We start from the raw sequence: 23,664 nt of genomic DNA, 5'->3' as shown, positions 1-23,664 counted from the left end.
ATTATCTTTATATACAACTTTTTTTCAAAAAATTTAGTAATTTTTTTAATTACATATAAAAAGGAAAAAAAAGCTACTTTTGTAAATTTTTTGTTTTCGTGAATTTAATGAATATATATTTTTATTTATAAATCTCAAAGTGCTCAGTAGTTGCTTAATTTTAAATATAACATTAATTATTCGAACAAAATTTCTATTTTAAGAGTTAAATATTCTAATATATATATATATATATATATATATTTTAAAATTAATATATATAATATCTTTAGAAATGTTCATTTATTCGTTTAATTTTCATCATGAATTATATATGCTTAAAATATTTCTAAAAGAAACATAAAACAAAAATGCATGTATCTTTATAATAAAAAATTTTTATTTTTTTATGTTATTTTGTTTTTCTTAATAGTATCTTCTAAAATAAGTAATTAAGGATGAATAATAATTAAAAAAAAAAAAAAAACAAATAAAATAATAATAAAATAAAAATAATAAAGAATAGAGATATAATCAAACCGTTTTGTGAATTCATATTAATAAATTTAAGATTAAATATTTTACATATTTTTTGTAATAAAATGAACTATTAATATATATTTTTACATAATTAAAGAATATGTAAATTTGAATAATATTTTTATATATAAGGAAATACATGAACACATATATAATTTCTCTTTAAATTATCTAATATAAAATTTTAATTATTGTTACAAAATATTTTGTAAATATCTTTAATTTTAGAGAGTTTGAAGTTGCATTTTTATTTAATAAATTCCTAATAAAAATTATTATATTTTTATAAATTCAAAATATTTTACATTCATAGAATTGTTAAATTTCTTTTAAATTATCATTTGAATACAATACCTTTTTTTTCAATATTTTTAAGAATTTAGTGTCTATTTAAAAATTTAATTAATAATTATATAAATGATTTAATTCTTTTTCAGCACATTAATAATTATAATTTTTTCTTTCAGTAAAATATATAAAAAAATGATTGAAGTATTGTGTTATATATACACAACAGTTGCAATTTTAATAGCAGCAGTATTTGTTTATATAGTTTCAGCAAAAAAAAAAAAAAAATTTATAATAGATAAAAAATTTTATTTAAACAGGAAATACAACATAGATTTAGATAAAATTATTAAAAAAATGAAAAATAAACATGTTATTAATATTGATGATATAGACGACGATGAATTATTAGCAATAATATTCACATCTAAAAAATTTGAAACCTTATTAAAAAATAATGAAGATTGTAAATATTTAGATAGTAAAACTTTCTGTAGCATATTTTTAGAACCAAGCACAAGAACTAGATGTTCCTTTGATTCTGCAATTTTAAAACTTGGTTCAAAGGTAATAAATATCACTGATATGAACTCTACATCCTTTTACAAAGGAGAAACTATCCAAGATGCATTTACAATTTTATCAAAATATGTTGATGGTATTATATACAGGGATCCATCAAATGTAATAAAAAATATAGAAAATTTTCAGAATATATTTTATATAAATATATACATATCTACATTTTTATTTTTATTTATATTACTTTATCTCTTTTTATAAATTTTTCATAGAACAATATAGATCTTGCTATTAAGTCATCAAGCAAGCCAATAATTAATGCAGGAAATGGCACAGGAGAACATCCAACTCAATCGCTTTTAGACTTTTACACTATTTATAATTTTTTCCCTCATATTTTAGAAAGATATGAAAAGAAAAAAATTAACGTTGCATTTGTTGGTGATTTAAAAAATGGAAGAACTGTTCATTCACTTAGTAAATTACTTAGTAGATACAATGTTAATTTCATTTTTATATCATGTAAATCATTAGAAGCTCCTGAAAATTTGATAACCACTATAACTAATAATTTAAAAAAAAATGGATTTTACAATAAAAACTCTATAAAAAAATATGATAATTTAGAAAAAGGATTAAAAGACGCACATATAATATATATGACAAGGATACAAAAAGAAAGATTTTCAGATTTAAATGAATATAATACTTATAAAGATGCTTTCATTTTAGACAACAAAGCCCTAAAAAATACGAGAAAAGATGCTAAGGTAATTTTTACTTTTAAAAAAATATTTATTGTATTATATAGTAAAAAAAAAAAAATTATTCATATCCTTATTTGAAAAAGTTAATGAATATCTATAGTATATTTTATAATTTTTATGCAATTTTCATTCTATACAATAATAAAAATTCTTATGTATTTCAGAACGTTTAATTTATATAGAATTATAAATTTATGCAATAATCTTCATTTATTTTATTTTTTTTTTTTATTTAAAATTTTTTATAGATTCTTCACCCTCTTCCAAGAGTTAACGAAATAAAAGTAGAAGTAGATGAAGATCCAAGAAGTGTTTATTTTCTACAGGCAGAAAATGGTTTATATGTGAGAATGGCTTTGTTATATCTTATTTTTTCATAGGGATATATAAAAAGAGAGAGAGAAAAAAAAAAATTAAATTAATGGAATATTATGAATTAATATTTTTATGAACAATCATAATTTTAATAAAATTTTTTATAAATTATTTAAAATTTTGTTAATATAACTATTTATATTTTATGAAACACTAAGCTTTAATACATACATATATGCTTGTATTTGTATATTTATATGCATATGTGCATATTTATTTATTTATAGATATGAATATGCACATTATATGTGTGTTTATTAATTATTTATGTCTAAAATTCTTTTACTCAAAATTTGCTGTTAAAAACAGAAATTAAAAAATTTTGTGCATATCATTTATATATATCTAATTTCATAAAATACATTATTTTATTCAATAAACCATCAACTTTGTATTAAAAAAAGATGTATAAATCTATATACAGTTATTTCTTCGTAAAATATATATATACATTTTTAATATTTTATTAATAATATATAAAGTTTTTATTTTATTAAAAAAAAAGAAAAAGAAAAAGACGTAATTATAAAAAAGAAATTAACTGAATCTCTTAAAATATATGAATGTATAATATTATGAAGAGAAAAAATAAAAAATTAAAAATAATACATAAAATAAATTCTATATATGCTAATATTATATACATTCATATTTTTTTATTTTATTTTTTTTTTTTTAAAAACGTAATATATAAAAAGAGTTTTGCTTTTCTTAATAATAATTTTATGTCTAAGATTATATATGAACCGATAAGTATAATATTTAAATATTTTCCACATTTCTTAATACATTTTTATTATCAAAAAATTCTAGAAATTAAAAATACGTATAAAAGAAATATACACAATGTTAAAAAGTAACATTATTAATGAAGTATAAAAATTTTAGTAAAAAAATGAAACTTTCAAAAATATTAAAATGCTGATAAAAAGTGAAAAAAGAAATGTATCTCTTACATAAGTTATTCACAAAAATAAGCATTGTTAGTTATAATATATATATATATATATTTTTGTAGCGTAAACTGCAAAATTAAATTGATAAAATTATTTTAAAAAAAATCCATAAAAATACGAAAAAAAAAAAAAATAGTTTTATTAAATATCTTGGCCTTTTTTTATGAAGCTGAATATTATTCTTTCTTTTTAATTAATTTAAAAAAAAATTAAATTTAATATAAAAGTATCTTTTATATTCATTTAATAATCAAATAGCTTCTATAATTTTTTACAGTATTTCAAATAAGTTTTGTTCTAAATTTTTTAAGAGCGCTATATTTTGCTTTGATTTCACATTTTTATTTTTATTTTATACTTTATCCTTTCTTCTTATCTCTATTTTTATTTTTATTTTTTATTTATTATTTTTTTTTTTTTTTACACATTGTTAGCAATATAAAAATTATATTAATTTTATTCATAATTTAAATCCGAGTTTATGTAATTTTTAAAATGCATTTTTTTTTTTTTTAAATTTAAAACATTATTTTCTCTTCTATGAAGTCAAATCGAAAAAAATTGTATTAATATTGTAGAAACAAGAAAAAAAATTTTCACTGAATCTTAATTTTTTTATTTTTTTTATCCTAGCTTAACAATTTGTAAATATATTTTTTTTCAACTTTTAGTAAAAATGAACAAAAAAAATTAAAAATAAAAATAAAATCAAATGCATTTCATTCCAAATGAAATAATTTTTTTATACTATTTCATTTATGATAATGCTAAAAAATACATTTCTATAACATATTTTTATATACAAAGAAATTTTAAATAATTTATTTCATTTTATAATTTTTTTTCTTTTGTTAAAAAAAAAAAAAAAAAAAAAAAAAAAGTAACATTATATATGTTTATATATATAATACATTTTTTTTAATTAAAATTCATATGCAAAAAATTATATTTACATGTTACTATGCCTATGCAAGTATAATTTTTTAATTTTGTTTCTTTTTGCATAAATTGTTTTATAAAATTTTTGTCTATTTCATTCAATTTTCTTTTGAAGTAAATTTAATTATATTTAAGAACAAACAAGGAATATAGAATTGAAATTATACAATAGTTCTTATATGCACATATTGATACAAGATCAAAATTTCATAAATTTCTAAAAAGAATAAAATTAGTAAAAGATATTAATTACATAATATTTTAATATAAAAAATGCTTTTAAAATTGATGAAGTTAAACAAAGTATATACATATCAGGGATATTAAAGAAAAAATATAATAAAAAAAAAATAAAAAAGTTAAATATTTTAAAGATTTTAGGTGTAAAATTTTTATTAATACTACTTTTATATTGTTAATTTTTAAAGAAAGTTAAATATAGATATATAGAGTTTAAATAGAAAGTAATTGAGAATAAAGAAATATTTTAATATAAAAAATGCTTTTAAAATTGATGAAGTTAAACAAAGTATATACATATCAGGGATATTAAAGAAAAAATATAATAAAAAAAAAATAAAAAAGTTAAATATTTTAAAGATTTTAGGTGTAAAATTTTTATTAATACTACTTTTATATTGTTAATTTTTAAAGAAAGTTAAATATAGATATATAGAGTTTAAATAGAAAGTAATTGAGAATAAAGAAGAAATTCTATAAATAATTTTAGTGCATATGATTAAATTTTATAAAGACATAATTTCTATAATTAAAATAAAAAATTATATATATGCCATTTAAAAAAAAAAAAAAAAAGTAATTCATGTAAAAATAAAGCAAATAGTATAAAATAGGTGAATTTAATTATATATATATACATATGTACGTATATATATAAAATGACAACAAATAGAAGTGAGTATATTAATAAAAAGTATGATGAAATATATAATTTTAATACTATAAATGAAGATAAAAACATAAAATTGCAGAATATAAAAAAGAATTTTGTTTGTGTAAATATTTCAAATAAAAAATATATTTACTTATATGAAAATAATGAAAAAATTATAAATAGCAATAGTGAAAAAATAAGTAAAAAAACAATTTGTGAATCAAAAACAGATAAAAGTATCGAAAATTATTACAAAAAAAAATTTTTTAAGAATACATTCTTAAAATATAATTCAATGAAGATTAAAAAAAATAGTAAAATAAGTAATTATTTAATAAGACAGGAAAATAATTTAAGTTTAAAAAATAAAGTAAGCAATGTTAAAATATGTGGAAAATATAATAATTATAATTACAATTATGAAATGTATTTAAGGATTAATAAAATAAGAAAAAAGTTGAATCATTCTAAACATATGAAATTATTTAGTAAGTATAATAAAAATGATAAAAAAAATATTGACAAGATATTAAAAAAATTGAAGGATGGAAAAAAAAAAAATAAAAAAAACATACGAAATAAAGCAAAATTTCCACAAAAAAATCCATTAATAAAGTATAAATGTAATGAAAGAAACATAAATAAGAATAAATATGATATATGTAATATTGAAAAAGAATTATCAATTGTAAATAATGACAAGAATAATCTTAATAAGCCAATTAGAATTACAAATAAAAGTTCAAACAAAAACTTTAGAAAAATAATCTTGGATTTAAATTGCAAAGATATGAAAAAGAGTTTTTTTTTAGATGAAAATATTTGTTTTTTAAGATGCCAAATAAAAAAGAAAATTAAAAAATTAAAAGAGTTATTGTTAAAAAAAAATATAGAATATTATATTAATAGAAAACATGATGAATTTGATAAATATTCATGTAATATAATAAAAGACATAAGAAACAATAATGAAATATATATAAAAAACGAAGGGGAAAATAAAAAAAAAAGTGATTTAAATATTATTTTTAAAAGAAAGATTAAAAATTGTATAAACAATTATTTAAATATGAAGCTCTTAAAGAAGAAAAATGTTAAAAATTATAAAAGTAAAAAGAAAAAAAAAAAAAAGTATAATAATAATTTTATTATACATATAATTTTTGATAGTATTCATACCAATAGTATTAATTATTATTCTTATGTAAAAAATTATGTAAGGAAATTCTTTCACTACTACTTCCATATTTTATATAAAAAAGTTTTAAATTATTACACTTCTATTTACTCAAAGGAATATTTAAATTATATATCAGATAAAAAAAAAAATTACTATGATAACAGTATTAATGATTCTGAATATTATCATCACAATTTTATTAATTGTAATAACATTAATATAGACATGATTTATAATGGTATTTCTGAACAAACTGAAAAAAAATGTTTTATTTTAAATAATAAAAGCAATATTGAAGAAAAAATTCATTTTGGTGATGCTCAGTTTTGCCTTTTATCCGAAATAGATAAAAACAAAAATAAAAATAATATTTATAGTCATAATAGCATAAAAAATAAAGAAATAATTAACATAATAAATATTTATAATAAAAGATTTGCAGATCAGTATATTAATAATCATTATTTTAATTGTAAGGGAAAGGAAGTTATAAATGTAAATGAAAATGCTAATAAAATTGATAGTTTTAACTATAATAATGCAAACGATATTGATAACAATATTAGCTTTAATAATAAGAATACTAATGATATGAATAACAATAAGGATGATAATAATAATGATAATAATAATAAGGATGATAATAACAATAATAAGGATGATAATAATAATAATAATAAGGATGATAATAATAATAATATAAGTAATATCAGAAATGATAATAAAAATGGCGTCAATAATAAAAACAACAATGATTTTATTAAAAATAATATTAATGATCATAATTTAATAAGTGATATCAACACAAATAATCATGCATATGAAAATAATATAATTATTTATGATGAAGAAAGTAATATAAGGGGAAATGATAATATAATAAAAGAAAACAACAATGATAATGATAAAGGTACTATTGCTTGTAATAATGGTAATAATAATATTAGTAATAATAATGCTAGTAGTAGTAATATAAATAATAATACTAATGAGCATGAAAACTACTATAAATTAATAAAAGAAATGGAAATTTTAGAAAAAAATGAAAATATGAAAGAAAGTTCAGATAAAAAAAGAAATAAAATTATTGACACTATTATAAATGAAGAAAATAAAATGAAATTGTTAGATGTAGAAAAATTGAATATGAAATCAGAAAGTTTGATTACAGAAAAAGACAGTTCTAATTTAAAAATAGATAAATTAGCAAATGATGAAAATCATATATTAAACATAAATCAAAATATAATACATACATCAAATTATATTAATCAGCCATTAAAATTACCCTTATTACCTGAAATGAGTCATCCAAATTCTTTTTCACCGTCTCATTCACCACGTTCTAATAATTTATGTAGTAGTAATAAAAATTCTACACCTAAAAACTCTTCTAATCAACTAAATGATCCTGATTTTGAAGAAGCCTGTGATATTAGGTTAATGAATTCTTTAGAAAATATGAAATTTTCGCAATCTCCTCCAACAAGCTCACTACATGCATCGTGTTTGCACTTAACAGATGTGAATGAATTAGTGTTATCTCCAAATCAACAATTATATTCTAATAGCCCTCTAAAATCACCCAATACCCCATTAACTCCCACTTCCTCAAATTTTGAATCAAATTCTAATGAAGAAAATCTAGAAAAAGTGAATTCTAACTATTTAATATCCTCTCCCTATCGTAATGATATTTTTTCTGAATTTGATATGCTTAGTTCATTTTTTGAATCCTTAGATGATTTAGAAAACAAAAGTGATTGCACGGAAAGTAGTAGTAATGAAAATAGCAAATATGGAAATAATTTTTCCTTAGACATATATGGAAATAAAATAAAAAAAGGAAATATACAGAAAGATGAGGTTATTTATAATTTTAAAAAAGACAATTCAAAAAAAGTATTTCATGCATGGTGTAATAAAGGAAAACATGAATTAAATTATGATAATAAAAAATTCAACTCAGTAATGGAATGGATAAATTATATAGAAGAATTAATGTCTCATGAAGAAGGAGCAGACAAGAGTAAAGATGAAAATGTAAACATAAATGTAACTCAAGATTTCTTCTGTGATCAAAATAATTACAACAATGATAACAGCACTGATATTAATAATAATAATTATGTTAAAATTAATAAGGACAATGATAATAATAACGATATGTTTATGAGTAATAATTATTCAAGTAACTATGATAATAATATTAGTAATAATGATTATAATAATTTGAATATGGAGAAAAACAATAATGAAAACTATAGTGAAGATAATATAAATAAAGAAAAAAAATTTAATAATGATGATGGCGATCATTTAAATGAAAATTCTTCGGAATTTCTTCATTCTTTAAATAACCCCAGCTTTAATAATGTAGATATTATCAATTTTGAAAGCAAACAAAATCTAATACCAGAGTATAACAATGCTGAAGATCATGTTACTTATAGTAATGAAATAAATAAAAATGAAGATTATTTCCAAGATCTCTCATTAAATAATAAAAATACATTAAATGATCCCTGCAATAGTTTTATATGGAATGATGACATGAATGAAAAAGATGATTATAATTACGATACCAATTTTTCAAACATTAACAATAAAGATAATGATTTTGATATCAATGCTGTTGAGCAAAAAAATGATAAAACAGAAGAAAATGCAAATGATAATGTAACGCCATCTAATTTTATAGAGGTAACTGATCCTTGGAAAAGACAGTAATTTTGTTTTTTTTTTTTTTATAAATTTTATTTGAACTTTTTATCTTTTACGTTTTATATACACATTTACATTTTTTTTTTCTTTTATATTTTTCTCTCTTTTTTTTTTTTTTTTTTTTGAGTTCCCTTAATTTTGTTTTTTTTTTTTTTATATTTATATATAATATTCATGAAATGTGTATTATTTTAATATATATTTTTTTTTATGTTAATCATATGTATTTTACTATTATTTTTTTTATTACACATTTTATTCTTAATATATCCACCATTTTTATTATTTGAAACTTTACAAGTTTATGAATTAATATATTTAAAATAATTAAATACATTTGAATTTGTAATTAAATATTGATTCCTCCTAACAATCTCCTTTTTTTTTTTTTTTTTTATGGTATTTCCTTCACAAAATTTTTTAAAAGATTAAATATTATAGAAAAATTAAATACATTTTTATATCTCATTTATACTAAATTTTTTTTAAAAAGAATAAAGAAACATAAGCAGAGGGATAAGAATTTCTTATTAATTTCTTAAAATATATATCTTTTACCACTTGTAACGATTTTATATATTATTTAAGATATTTTCATTAATTCTGTTATAAAAGAATTTTTTTTTTTTCAAAGTGATAATATTATGTATGTACACAGTAATTATTCTTTTATTTTCCTTGTCTTTTTTTTAAATAAAACAGATAATGATAATTACTACTTTTTTTAAATATTTTTATTAAATATGAGATATGTCTCGTTGATGTTCTGTTCTTTTATATTACAAAAGAATAATTCTTTTTTAAAATAATATCATATGAAGTTACATAGAAAAAAAGTTTTGTTGCAATTAATTTTACTATTATTCATATTACTGATTATGTTTTTGTAATTATTTTACTGTTATATTAATTTTTATATTCATTTTAAAATTATTATTTTTATTAATTTTTTCTGTATTACTACCAATTTTAACATCATATATGCACACTATGAATTTTTTGTGTTAATAGTAATTGCATGATATAATTTTTATAAATTTAAGTTATTTAAATTAACAAAGATACATTGTTTAATTTAAAAAGAAAATAAAAAGACATAAAAGTAAAATTTAATATATATAATAATAAAATGCAAAGCAGTGAACATTTTAAAAAGTATATTTATTTTTTTCTAATTCTTATGAATTATTAAGAGAAATGAAATTTAATTTATATTTTTTTCTTTTTTTTCTTTTGTTTAGAAAAGGTAATAATCTCTCAGATTTGAAATTAGAAAATTTTAAAAAAGCTGCATTTGAAGTTATTGAATATAAAGATAAAATTATCAAAATGCTATGCGCTATTTTAGAAGTACAGGGAACAACTACCTTAAATATTAAAGAATTTATTTCTAGTATTATCATTATTTTCTTAATAAAAAAAAAAAATTTATCATAGAATATATTTTAATTTTTCTGTATAATTATCCTTTTATTTTTTGTCTTATATATTATGCTTGTTCATTAGTATATTAAATAACTAAAAATATATATATATATATATATATATATATCTATGTATAGATGCAACAGATGTAGTAAAAGATCAGCTGTTTGAAAATAATGAATATGAGTAATACAAAAAAAAATAAATAAGAATAAAATAAAAAAAAATTATACTTACTAATAATTAATAAGAATTGTTAAGAAAAGGTAATTTATATCTTTCTTTTTTTTTGGTGTAGATTAAAAGCATATAAAAAAAAAACATCTTCTAGAAAAAGAACAGTAAGAATAAAAATAATATATATATATACATATGATATATCTCTAATAAAATCATAAATTTATTTATTTTTAAGTTAATAAATCTTCCTGATTTTAGAACTATTAAAAAAAACAAAGAACTAAATTTATTTTCTACACCGAATAAAATAAATGAAGAATTAAATAAAGAAAAAAATTTATCTGATTCAGTTTTAAGCTCTTATAAGTTTTGTTTAAAAGAAAAGAATTATGAAAACAAAATAATTGATAATGTATTATTATAAAATTATTCAGTTTTTATTTTTTTTATTATAATACTTATGATATAATTTGTGAAATTTACTTTTTCATCTTATTTTTATTTTGAATATAAAAAAAGGCTTTTTACAATTATTTTAAAGATATATAGAATTTCTTTTTTTTTTTTTTACTTTCTTCCATAACTGAAGAATTTGATAAGCAATTTTACAGAGGGAAAATGTAATTCAAAATTTTTTTAAATTTTTTATACACATTTTTTCCATCTTTTTCTTGAGTATTGTTTTATGATTAATTTCAAGTTATATTTATTTTTAAAATTTTCTTTTAATAGATTTTCTAGATCCAAATGTTTATAGTACACAAAAAAAAGATGAAAACAACGGGAATATTTTACAAAAAAAGAATGATGGATTTGTAAAAAATTTTATTGAAAGTGTAAAAAAAAAAAAAAATAAAGAGAAAATAACAACGTTAAAATTTTTTATTTTTTATTTTCTTATGTCTAAAATACTTTTAAGTTCAGAATTTGTTAATTTTTATTTTTTTTTTATAATATTTTAGCATAAGAAAGCATTAGAAAATTTCCGAAACCCCGAAACAAATTTTGAATGTACATATAAATCAGATTCACAATTGGATATAAAATTTTCTAAGGAAAAACAAAAAATAAATGAGTCCATTACTGAAGAATGCCAATTAGTAACCTAATATATATATATATATATATATATATATTCATAAATTTCCTTTTTTCTTTTTTTTTTATTAATCAATATTATTTATCAATTATCTTCTATTTGTTAGTGCTTAATGCCGAATACAGAGTCTTTACACGGAAATTTCCCACCAATACTTTATAAATTAAGTTGTGGTATATAAAAATTTTCTTTAAGAAATTTATCATAATTATTTAAATAAATTTTTTTCATTTTTCTTTTTTCATTTTTCTGAAGATCATGTTTTTCACTTAATGTGTCTTTATGAAACAGTAATACGTAGGGAATGTAGAAAAGTATTAAAAATAAAAAAAAAATAAAAAAAATAAAAAAACTAAACAAATATATATTTATTTTTATTCTTTAAAACATTAAAAATATTAATTAAATAATTAAAAAAAAAAAAAAAATAGAAACAAAAGTAGAAATTTTCTTTACTAAATATAAATAAATAAAAAGGGGAAAAAAAAAATTCTAAAATTAATTTTTTATACATATAAATATTTTTAAATCAAAATTTTATTTTTAAAAAATACAATATAATTTGATACATAAATATAATTCATAATCAATTATGTTTTTTTTTTTTTCTCTAATAGAGTTGTTGTATTTGTCACAGTGAATTAGATGAAGATGATAAGACTAACATTATAAGTAAAGTAAAACGTGAGAAAAAGGAAAATGATAAAAAGAGCAAACTTTTATTTAAAGTTATGAAGTTACAAGCTGATAAAAAACATTAAAAAAGTTTATAAATGCTTTTTAATCAAATTAATTAAATCACCACTTGTAGTATAATGATCTTTTCTTTCCAGTACAGCATTATTTTTCATTATAATAATTGTTGGTAAAGATTTCACCATATATTTTTTTGCTAAGCTTTCGTTTTCATTCAAATTAATTCTATACAAACTTATTTGTTTCCCGAAAAGTTTCTCCAACTTATCCTATTTAAATAAAAATTGAAATATAATAATATAAATGTGTATGAATTATCATTTTTCTATATATATATTATTTTATTTTATTTATTATATATATATATTAAAATTTTAATAATTTTGTTTTTTTCTCTTAATACCATTTCTTTACTTTGCACCACACAAGCAGGACACCTAAAATTAAAAATAGAAAAATGAAAAAAAAATATTAAATAATTAAAAATAAAGAAAAAAAAATTATTATATAAATAATATAAAAATAAAAACATATTTATAAAAAAGAGCTTTTCATAATATTAATACCATTTTGCAAAGAAATAAATAACAACAACTCTGTTTTTCATATATAAACCCTGTAAAAAAAAAAAAAATTATAAAATTTTGGTTTTAATAGATGGTTGTACAAATATAAAAAATGTACTAGATATATAAAAAAATTAAAAATATAGTTTGGATAATTAAAAATACTTAAAATATTTAGCATAATAATAAAACTTAATTCTCAAAAAATTCTAAATATATCTTTATATGTCCAATCTATATAAATCTTATGTAAATATCTATAAATAAGGGATTACATTTAAAGAATTTTTCACATTTTGTAATCTTTCTACTCTTTTGAATAAGCGTAAATAATATTTATCAAATTTATTTAAAGGGGTTAAGGGATCATTTAATAAAGATATGTTTTTGTTGCATTTAACATCCAAAAAGTAGAAAAAATTAAAAAGAAAAAAAACTAATATAAAAAATTTCATTATTTATTAAAAATTGAAATATAAATTAAAAAAAAAAATTTTATCTTCTATTTAAAAAAAAATTATGCTCATTATTCAAGAAGCAAAAAAAAATATATATACATATAAATTTTTACAATATTTTTTAAATTCATAAATATAATTGATTAAATAAAAATATATATATATAATTATATATATATTTATATATATATTTATATATATATTTATATATATATATATATATATATATATATATATATATATATAATATTATATATAGATATATAGATATATTTTTAATTAGCTATACTTTTATCTTTTCATTTAAATTTTATTTATTAAAGTAGATGTATACTTTTGCAGTGTCGTAATAATACATGCAATAAAAAATTCTAATGTTCGAATAGAAAAAATTTCTATTATTGAGTTTTTAATAAAAATAATTATTTTTCTATATATATATATATATAGAGCATATTGTTGCATAGTTTATAAGAAAAAAACTTTAATATTTATTTCCTTAAAAGTACCTATAGAATATATTATATAAACTTTCAAAAAAAATTAAAAAAAAATATAAATATTTTAATGATTTAAACATTTATATTAATGAAACTTTTTATATATAGATGAAATAATTTTTTTTTTTAAATATAAAAATTAGTTACCTTTAAATATTTTTATTTGTATCTTGATATTTTATAAGTAATGAAAGCTCATATATATAAAATTTTCAAAGGTTTAATTACATATTAAGTTAAATAAGGCTATTTTAATTTATTCACTTCCTGTTAATATATATATATATATATTAATTTTTTTCATATTTAATTCATTGTTATATATTTTAATTTTTATTTAAATGTTAAGTAAATTTTTTATATAGAAAATAAAAATAAATTTGCATTAAATATTTTTGCTGAACATGCAACTGTGAACAGATTAAATGATTATAAAAATATTAATTGAATCATTCTAGATCATAAAAATAAAATATTTTTTCTCTTATAGATTATTATTATAAACTTAAATAAATAAATAAAATATATCTTTTAAATGATCAAAATGTTCTTGTTATGTTCCATTAAAAATAAAGTATATATTGATTTCTTTTTTGCTATTCCATTATTTTATTTAAAAAAAAAAAAAATAGAAAATAAATGTATCAAAAAAAAAAAAAAAAAATATATTTATACATATAAAATTTAGAAAGACATAACATTTGTATTTAATGAAAAAAAATATTATAAAAAATAATAAATCCCCCAACAAAATTCATATATCTTTTAAATATATATTTATATTTATTCCTTCTAATTTAATAGTATATTCTATGTGTATTTTTGTACTTTATATTATTTTACAATATGTAAAACTTCATTTTACTTTTGATCTTTTTGATTAATTTCACTTATTTGAATTCCCCCTTTTTTTCTTATTCCTGTTAGATATTATTACTTTGACATGTTTTCTAAATTTTTCATTTTTTGAATATTATACTTTAATCTTCTCTGTGATTGAAGCATTTTAATTGTATGAATTTTTCTGTTTAATATTTTAATATAATTTTTATCTAAAGAAAAGAATAATTCAGTTCTTAATTGTAAACACTTCAGCATATCAACGAAATCTAAGTAAGAATTAAGATAATCAATATATCCATTTTTTAATGATAATTCAATAAAAGGATAATAATTATAATTGTTATTTTTTCTTTGATAAATATTATAAAATACTCCTCCTAAAAGTCCAAATAAATGTGCTGACCATGCAACACTGAAAACATTTCTTTTAAAAAATAGAAAAAGGAAATTTGTTAAAATAGTTAAATGACATAATTGTAATGAAGATAATTTTAAGTAAGGAAAAGGAAAAATAGAAATAAACACTTCATTTGGTTTAACTGTAGATAAAATATAAATAAGCCCCATTATTGCTCCAGATGCACCTAGAATTTGATTTTTTTTATTCAAAAATATATATGGAATAGTAGAAAACAAAGAAGATAAAATACATATATTAATTATATCATTATCGTTAATTTTTTTTTCTAAACTATTTGACTTATAATTAAAAAATAAATAATTTTTTTTATTTTCTTTAATTTCAGGAGACAATAACACGTTAGTTATAGTATGAAAAGCCCACATATTAAATAAAAAATGTGGAAAAGTTATATGACTAATACTAGCAGTTAAAATTGTATGATAATATTTTTTTTTAATATTATCAAAAGAGCATATAAAATTTCTACTCATAAAATGAAATAATTTTTTATTTTTCATTAATTCTCCTAATCTCCAACTTAAAAAAACAATTCCATTTGCAAGTAAAAATAAGTTGCAACCATTTAAAAAATGTTGCCTATAACAATTATTTGCAATTATATCTTTAATATTATTTTCCTTATCTGTCATTTTATTATTTTCATTATATCCAAATATCTGATTTTTTTTATTTATCAATTCTTTTTCTATATAATTTTCATCTCCATCTTTTTTTTTTATACGGTTAATTTTTATTTCATAAGGGTCTTCATTTTGTTGTATTTTTTTTATTTCTCTTTTTTCATTAATTTTAATTTTTTCTTTTTCTACGTTTTGGTTTATTGTATTGCTTCCCTTACTAAGTATGTTTATTTTATTTAAATAGCCTGGCAATTCACTCTTCTTTTCATTTATATTTTTTTTTTCTTGATTAATTAAATTGTTCTCATTTTTATCTTTTAATATATACACATGATAAATATAATCAGCGCTGAAAAAGTATATAGAACTAAAAAAAATAATCTTCAATTTTTCTTTAAATTTAATTTTCTTTTCTATTTTTATTCTATCTTTTCTCTTAAGAACACTATTTTTTATTTTCCTTTTCTTGATAAAACCATGAAAACATTTTTTTCCATTAAAATAAAAATTTTTTTTTTTATAACTTATCTTTAAAAAGCTATGCGATAAAAACATTTTATATTACATTTTAACATATTTAACTCCTTTTAGAAAAGAAATAATTATATTTTATTGTTACAATAGAATTAATTCTATTCACATGTTACATTTTAAATGTAATTTCTTTTAAAATATAAAATAATTCAACAAAAAAAATTATTATATGAACAAAAGGAATAAAAAAAGAAGGAAAAAAAGAACTAATTTGCTTCAAACCCCTACTTATCAGAACATAAAAAAAAAAAAAAAATAATTGATAAATTATTAAAATATTTTCTTTTATTCAAAAATATTATTCATTTTTATACAAATATTTAAAAAGGAAATACAAATAAAATTAAGGTTTTTATCTCATCAATATATATATATATCATGATATTATAGACTTATTCACTTAAACATAAAAATGTTTTTTTTTTTAATATATAAATGAAAAAAGGGAGAAAAATATATTTTTTTATTAATTTTTCATATATTTTATTCTTATTTTTTTATTTATAGTCCTTAATTGATATTTTTTTATACCTTAGATTATTAAAATTTTTTCCCTTTTTTTTTCTTTTTTAATTTAAATTTATTGAAATTACTAATTTCACTTTATTTCAATTAATTTCTTTTTACAAATATGAAAAAAAAAAATAAAAAAAAATAAATTATTATTTTTTTTTTTAAAAGATATAAAAATTTATTTTTAAATTGGCAAGTTTGATAAAATTATAGAGAGGTATCATTAATTTTAAAAATTTAGTTAGATACGTCAAAAAATTTAGGTTATTAAAAATAATAATTTAAATAAAATAATATTAATTTTTTTTAATCTTATTATTATTTAATTTTTATATTTCTAAAGTTTCTAATTTGTTATATATAAAATAATCAAATTAACAAAAAAAATAAAAATAAAAATAAAAATAAAAATAAAAATAAAAATAAAATAAAATAAAGAAATAAATAATAAAATATATTAAAATGTGAAAGTAAAAATCTTTATATCTTGAGAAATTAATAAAAAAAGACAATCTTCTAAAAACCTAATTATCTTCCTTCTTTTTTTATAAACTCAGTAATAGATAATTATTGAAATATTACTTTTTCATATTTCTTTTCTATAGATATATGACAAAAAAAAAAAAAAAGTATATATAAATATATATATATAAATAAGGTAACATAAAGCATATAAAAATAGAATTAAAAAAAAAACAAAAAAATAAAAGGTGAAATATAATATAAAAGAGTGCAGTACAAATAAAGATATATATATATAATTATTTATAAAAAATAAATTACAAATCTACGAATGTTGCAATGAACTTTATCCAACGGATAATAAAAAAGTAAAAATCCTGCAAATACTTTTGATGATACTCTTAAAAAACTTTTAAGCTGAAAAAGAAAAATCAAAAAGATTTACATAATATGTTTAAAAGAAAAAATTTATAGTATTATTAAGAATTATATTAAAAACATTAAATAAAATAAAAATAAAAATATTTTTATTTGTTATTACATAGTAAGAAGAGTGATCCCCAAATAAATTTCTAAAAAATCCATATTTTACATTTGGCTGAAATTCTTTTGGTAATTCAAAACCGAATTTCCTTATTTCATAGATTTGATAAGATGAACTTATTTTTTTATTCATTATTAAACAAAAAAAAAAAAAGATAAAAAAAAATTTTAATGACTAAATGAAAAATAAATTTTACAAAAAAGAATTAATGATTTAATAAAAAATAAGAATTTTCAAAATAAAAAAATTTATATAGCTTACTATTTTATTTATTCAATTTTTTTTTTTTTTTTTTAATAAAATTCTTTTTTGTTATCAACTAATTACATTTCAACATAAAAAAAAAAAAAAATATAATGTTCATCAATTTTAAATGTACATGCTTAAAAAAAAAAATATTTAAAAATATAAGTTATTAAAATTTAACGGAAAAAAATAAGAAAACAATTCAAAAATAAAATTGTAACTGATTAATATATATATTAAAATATAATGCACAAATAATCGCTTTATATAAAGATTATGATTTAAAATTTTTTACTTCTTTAAAATATGTAAAGATATAGAAATTTGCCAAAAAAGGAAAAAAACATGTATATGTATTTTTTTATTTAGATGATATGTATTTTAAAAAAAATTAAGAAAATTATAATTACTAAAAATGTTTAGAAGTACTTAATTAAATTGCTTATTTATATATAATTTAAGTTTTTTTCTTTTTTTTTTTTTTTAATATTTTCACTCTTTAATTGATAAGAAATAGACAAAAATATTATAAAATCAAATAGATTTGCATTAAATTTTATAAATATTAATTTTTTCTTTTTTTTTACATAATTTATTAAGATATTATATATTCCTTTATTTAATTATTTCTATAAATATTTTATTGAAGATTTTCTGTCTTTCTAAATCCTTTAAATATTTCTCCATTTGTTGGTGTATCTAATTCACTAATATCTTTTATATTATTATTCCACTTTATTGATGCTTTGTTACTATGATTTACTACTTTACTTGGAATATTTAATGAGCTAGATGTTTCTACTACATTGCTTTTTACTTTTTTATGTTTCTTCTTTGTTTTTTCGTATTCATCTAATTTTTCTTCTTCTGTTACTGTTATATCAGATAAATCTTGGTGAAAACGAATTTTTCTTTTTTTTTTAATGACTATTTTTTTTCCTTCATTTGTATTAACTTCTTTTCTATATATTACATCATCAATTTTTTTTAAAACTAATATAAAAAAAGAAAACAAGTAATAATCATAATAGTAATCATTAAAAAAAAAAAATTAAAAAAAATTTTATGTAACATAAAATTAAAATTGTGTAAAGCATAGTAAATGATACAGAAATGTATTAAAATGCACTAAATTATAATTCCAAAAAATTAAAAAAGGCATTTAAATTTTTTATATAAAATAATATAAACAAAAATTAATAAAATCTATATACATAGATATAAATATAATTCTTACTTTGTTTCTTTTTTTTTTCATCCATAACCTCACTAATATATTCTCCTTTTTTGAAAACGTTATCATTATAAGAATATTCCAATGAATTTTTATCTTTCTTTATCTTATCTACATTATCAAATTCAGTATAATCTTCGTATAAAGAATTCTTAAAAGGCTCATTTGAACTACTGCTACTATCTGATTCAAAATCACTAAGTTTCACATTTCCTAAGTTACAATTAAGTAATAATTTTTTTTTTCTTAATAATTGTTTCTCTCTTTCTAATTCTAACTTTTCTTTATTAGTTAATTCTTTATTAAATTCTTTTCCTTGATATGTAAATTTTTTAAGAAATATATCTTCTTCTAATTTTTCCATTTCTTCAACATGTTTTAGTTTTACTATATCATTGTCACTATTACATTCTTCATTATTTATAAATGCACTGAAACTAAATAAAAAAAATAAAAAATAAAAATAAGTAAAAATATAACATATTTATTTATACAGATATACAAAAATTTTTAAAGAAAATAATAAATTTGAATGATTATATTTAACATATATTCTATATATATATATATATATATATATAAGTTTTAGGTAAATACTCTTCACTATTATATTCCTCATCATCTTCAATATCATTTTCTTCACATTTTTGTTTCTTTAAAAGTTGTGCTTTTCTTCTTTCTTCAGGATCTTCTATATTCTCATCTTCACTTTCTTCTGCTTCTAATTCAAATATTTCTTTAACTTTATCATTTAATAATCTTAAAAAAAAGAAAAAGATATATATATAAATAAGTACATATATTTAAAAATATAATAAAAATAAATAATGCAGTAAAAAAATCATGAAAAAAAAAATAGAACAAATATATATAAAATAATAAAAATATTTTATTAAATATGCACCTTTTTTTTTCTTCCTTAAATTTTTCCCTCTTAATAAACTCTTCATATATTTTTTTTTTGTCTTCATTATTATTTTCTTCCTCCTTATTCTTATTTGTCTTATTTCTCATATTATTTTCAGTGCTATCATTTAGATTATTAGTATTATATTCGCTATTTATCTGTGCATCATCTAATACTTTTTTCCTTTTTTTTTTTATTGTTATATACTCTACATCTTCATTTTCAATAGTTATAGAAGTAGACTTATTACTTATCTCTTCTTTTAATTCTACATTAGTTTTTATTTCATTCTCATTTTTTAAACTTTCATTTATTTTATCCTTACTTAGAAAAGATGTTAGTTTCAACTGCTTAGAATCATCAGTACAGAATATTTTTTTTATTTTCCTTGTTAAAATTTCACTTTTTCTGCTACCAGTCTTTTTTAATTCAATGTTACTTGCTATCATGCTTTCATTTTTCATATTTTTATCTTTATTCAATTCATTTTTTGTACTTTCATCTTTATTCATTTCATTTTTTTTATTTTCATCTTTATTCATTTCATTTTTTTTATTTTCATCTTTATTCATTTCATTTTTTGTACTTTCATCTTTATTCATTTCATTTTTTTTATTTTCATCTTTATTCATTTCATTTTTTGTACTTTCATCTTTATTCAATTCATTTTTTGTACTTTCATCTTTATTCAACTCATTTTTCATATATTTATCTTTGTTTATTTCACCCTTGCTATTTTCATTTTGATTAACTTGTTCTGTTTTGGTATTAGAAGAATAAGTATATTCTGATAAATTATCATAATTTAAAACATTTGACATATTCCATATTTGAAAATTATTAAGTTTATTTTGTTCATTCCATAGATTTTTATATTCTTCTAACTCCCAAGGTTGAGTATTTAATTCAAAATTTATTGGTAAGTTTTCGTTATTTTTAATAATTTTAATCAATCCATAATTTTCTGCATATATCCTTCTTTTATTATATTCTAACTTTTTATTTGTACTCGGAAATTGTAAGAAAAAATTTATTAATATATTTTTTTCATCGATGTTATCAGGAGGTTTTATATACACTAATTGATTATTATTAGACTTATGAAATTCTTGAATATTAGGATTCGAATATTTAGGACCTTCTCCAAAAAATTGAGCAGCTGATTCTAATAATGAGTATACATTAAACGTTTTCTTATCAGCCCTTTCTTTTTTTTTTTTTTCAATTTCTTCTAATGCTTTTTTTTTTTTTTCTATTTCTTCTAATTCCTTTTTTTCTATGTGTTCTATTTCTCCTAAATATCTTTCTTCTTTTTCTGTATCCTTATTTTCCTTTTCTTTTTCATCTGCTTCATTTTCAAACATTATATCTTCTTTTTTTTTAATATATTCATTTTTATTAATTGTATCATTTTTTTTCCCTTTTTTCAGTAATTTCAATTTTTCCCATGGATTAATTGCATTTTCACTTTTTTGTTCTTTTTTTTTGTTAATATGTGAAAACATAGGGTGTAAATTGAATCCCCTAATGTCTGGATTTATATTAGAAGAAATTGAATAAATATTTGGTGAGTTTTCTTGAACATAATTCATTGATATGCATATATTTAAATAAAAAAATAATTCTCTTCTTTTCATTGGATCTACTATTTTCATTTCTTTTATTCGTTGATTATTTTCCACTATTGAAGATAGATCATAAATATGTTTTTTTATATATGATATATATTCTTTTATTAATTTAACTTGCTGATTACATAGTTCAACTAAATAATCAATGATAATTGTTTCTTTATTTTTATCAAAAATATTACATGGTAATGAATTATTTTTGTTTTCTTCACACAAATTATTTTCACTGTTTAAACTTTCTTCTTTATTCGTATCATTTATAATGCGATTATGTTCATTATTTAATTTATTCAGTGTATTAAAACAACAAATTATACTTTTCTGTCTATTTTTTGTTAAATTATTAAACCAAAGAATTTCTAATTTTTTTAAATCTTCTCTGTTAATATGTTCAAAAATTATATTTTCATTACTTAAAAAAATTTCTCGCTTGTTTAATGGAACTATCACTTTTAAACATTCATAAATAAACTCTTCAATATTATATTCTTTTTTTGAAAAGGATATTTGAATTAATTTTAATTTTAATTTGTCTTCATCAGGATTAATATGGTCCATTAGTTTAGAATTTTTTGTTCTTTTTTTTTTTTCTTTTAAAGTATCCTTTACTTCATGCTTGTTCTCTTTTTCATATTGTACATCTATATCACTATTGGCAGCATCATTTTGAATTCTTCTTTTTTTTTTTTTTTTTTCAAAATACCCTAATTCTTCATTATTTTCGTTTTCATGACTTTTATCTTCATTTTCACTTTCAAAATTTTTTTCGTCGTTTTCACTTTCATAATTTTTATCTTCGTTTTCATCTTCATAATTATTATCTTTGTCTTTACTTTCATAATTGTTACCTATATTTTGATCATTATTTTCACTTTTCTTTACTTTTGTACAATTTTCTTTTTTATTATTTTCTTCATCAAATTCATGCTTTTCGTTTACTATTTCATTGCTTTTGAACTCGTTATCCATATCAGTCTTAACTGTATTTTTTTTAATAAATGTATTGTTACTTTTTTTATTTTTTACAATAAAATTTTTTTTGTCAAATTTGCATTCTTTCTTCTTAGTTTCCATCAAATCTTCAGAATCTCCAATGCTATTTTCTTGAAAATAATTTTTTTTCAATTTTTTTTTTTTTTTTTTTTCTTTTAAATTATATTCAACACTGTTACTTTGGTCTCCATTGTCTTGATATTCACAGCTTTCTATTTTGTTATTATCATATTCATTACTATCACTTTTCTTTTTTACTTCTTTATTTTCTTCTGATGTATTCTCATCTAATAAATTGTTTTCATTCAAATATTTATTATTCAGGATATTTTTATTTTCATTTACTTCATTGAAATCTGAAAACGGTTGATTTTCTAATACTTCTTTATTATTTATTTTATTCAAAACATTTTCGCTATCGCTATCACTCTCTTCTTCAGAAAATATCTTTTTCTTTTTTCTCTTATTTAAAATATCCATCCTGACTCTACATTAACTTTACAAAATACTGGAGCATAATTAGTAATTTTTTTTTTAAAGGGTGTAAATTATGAAGCATCAGTTTTTTGATCAAACATATATAAAAGATATAGAAATAAATCTAAACAAATCAATAAAAGTTGA

At 17.4% G+C, this 23,664-nt stretch overlaps 7 protein-coding genes across 7 annotated transcripts; 3 read left to right on the top strand and 4 right to left on the bottom strand.

The window, feature by feature from the left end:
* Window positions 1-1,002: 1,002 nt before the first annotated feature.
* ATCase (aspartate carbamoyltransferase, putative) lies at window positions 1,003-2,476 on the top strand (the record flags this gene model as incomplete). The annotated part of the gene is made up of 3 exons (XM_028678344.1): window positions 1,003-1,491; window positions 1,602-2,099; window positions 2,345-2,476. The coding sequence occupies 3 exons, from the start codon at window positions 1,003-1,005 to the stop codon at window positions 2,474-2,476; spliced, it is 1,119 nt and encodes a 372-aa protein (XP_028534643.1).
* A 2,789-nt stretch (window positions 2,477-5,265) lies between these two features.
* PRELSG_1253000 (conserved Plasmodium protein, unknown function) lies at window positions 5,266-9,171 on the top strand (the record flags this gene model as incomplete). Its single annotated transcript, XM_028678343.1, has 1 exon — window positions 5,266-9,171. One exon carries the CDS (start codon window positions 5,266-5,268, stop codon window positions 9,169-9,171), a length of 3,906 nt encoding a protein of 1,301 aa, XP_028534642.1.
* A 1,123-nt stretch (window positions 9,172-10,294) lies between these two features.
* On the top strand, window positions 10,295-12,630 carry PRELSG_1252900 (conserved Plasmodium protein, unknown function; the record flags this gene model as incomplete). Its single annotated transcript, XM_028678342.1, has 11 exons — window positions 10,295-10,320; window positions 10,407-10,558; window positions 10,737-10,776; window positions 10,889-10,931; window positions 11,006-11,182; window positions 11,360-11,390; window positions 11,503-11,606; window positions 11,733-11,870; window positions 11,976-12,042; window positions 12,125-12,183; window positions 12,487-12,630. The coding sequence occupies 11 exons, from the start codon at window positions 10,295-10,297 to the stop codon at window positions 12,628-12,630; spliced, it is 981 nt and encodes a 326-aa protein (XP_028534641.1).
* A 6-nt stretch (window positions 12,631-12,636) lies between these two features.
* On the bottom strand, window positions 12,637-13,586 carry TRX2 (thioredoxin 2, putative; the record flags this gene model as incomplete). Its single annotated transcript, XM_028678341.1, has 4 exons — window positions 12,637-12,834; window positions 12,969-13,002; window positions 13,132-13,181; window positions 13,407-13,586. 4 exons carry the CDS (start codon window positions 13,584-13,586, stop codon window positions 12,637-12,639), a joined length of 462 nt encoding a protein of 153 aa, XP_028534640.1.
* Window positions 13,587-15,022: 1,436 nt separating this feature from the next.
* ROM6 (rhomboid protease ROM6, putative) lies at window positions 15,023-16,531 on the bottom strand (the record flags this gene model as incomplete). Its single annotated transcript, XM_028678340.1, has 1 exon — window positions 15,023-16,531. The coding sequence occupies one exon, from the start codon at window positions 16,529-16,531 to the stop codon at window positions 15,023-15,025; it is 1,509 nt and encodes a 502-aa protein (XP_028534639.1).
* Window positions 16,532-17,601: 1,070 nt separating this feature from the next.
* PRELSG_1252600 (conserved Plasmodium protein, unknown function) lies at window positions 17,602-18,161 on the bottom strand (the record flags this gene model as incomplete). Its single annotated transcript, XM_028678339.1, has 3 exons — window positions 17,602-17,622; window positions 17,807-17,902; window positions 18,027-18,161. 3 exons carry the CDS (start codon window positions 18,159-18,161, stop codon window positions 17,602-17,604), a joined length of 252 nt encoding a protein of 83 aa, XP_028534638.1.
* A 754-nt stretch (window positions 18,162-18,915) lies between these two features.
* PRELSG_1252500 (conserved Plasmodium protein, unknown function) lies at window positions 18,916-23,520 on the bottom strand (the record flags this gene model as incomplete). Its single annotated transcript, XM_028678338.1, has 4 exons — window positions 18,916-19,268; window positions 19,513-19,946; window positions 20,107-20,268; window positions 20,414-23,520. The coding sequence occupies 4 exons, from the start codon at window positions 23,518-23,520 to the stop codon at window positions 18,916-18,918; spliced, it is 4,056 nt and encodes a 1,351-aa protein (XP_028534637.1).
* Between the last annotated feature and the right edge of the window lie 144 nt (window positions 23,521-23,664).

Source organism: Plasmodium relictum, assembly GCF_900005765.1.
Source record: "Plasmodium relictum strain SGS1 genome assembly, chromosome: 12".
NCBI lineage: Eukaryota > Apicomplexa > Aconoidasida > Haemosporida > Plasmodiidae > Plasmodium > Plasmodium relictum.
The sequence above is the reverse complement of the archived record's forward strand: the minus strand, read 5'-3'. Positions and strand labels throughout refer to the sequence as shown.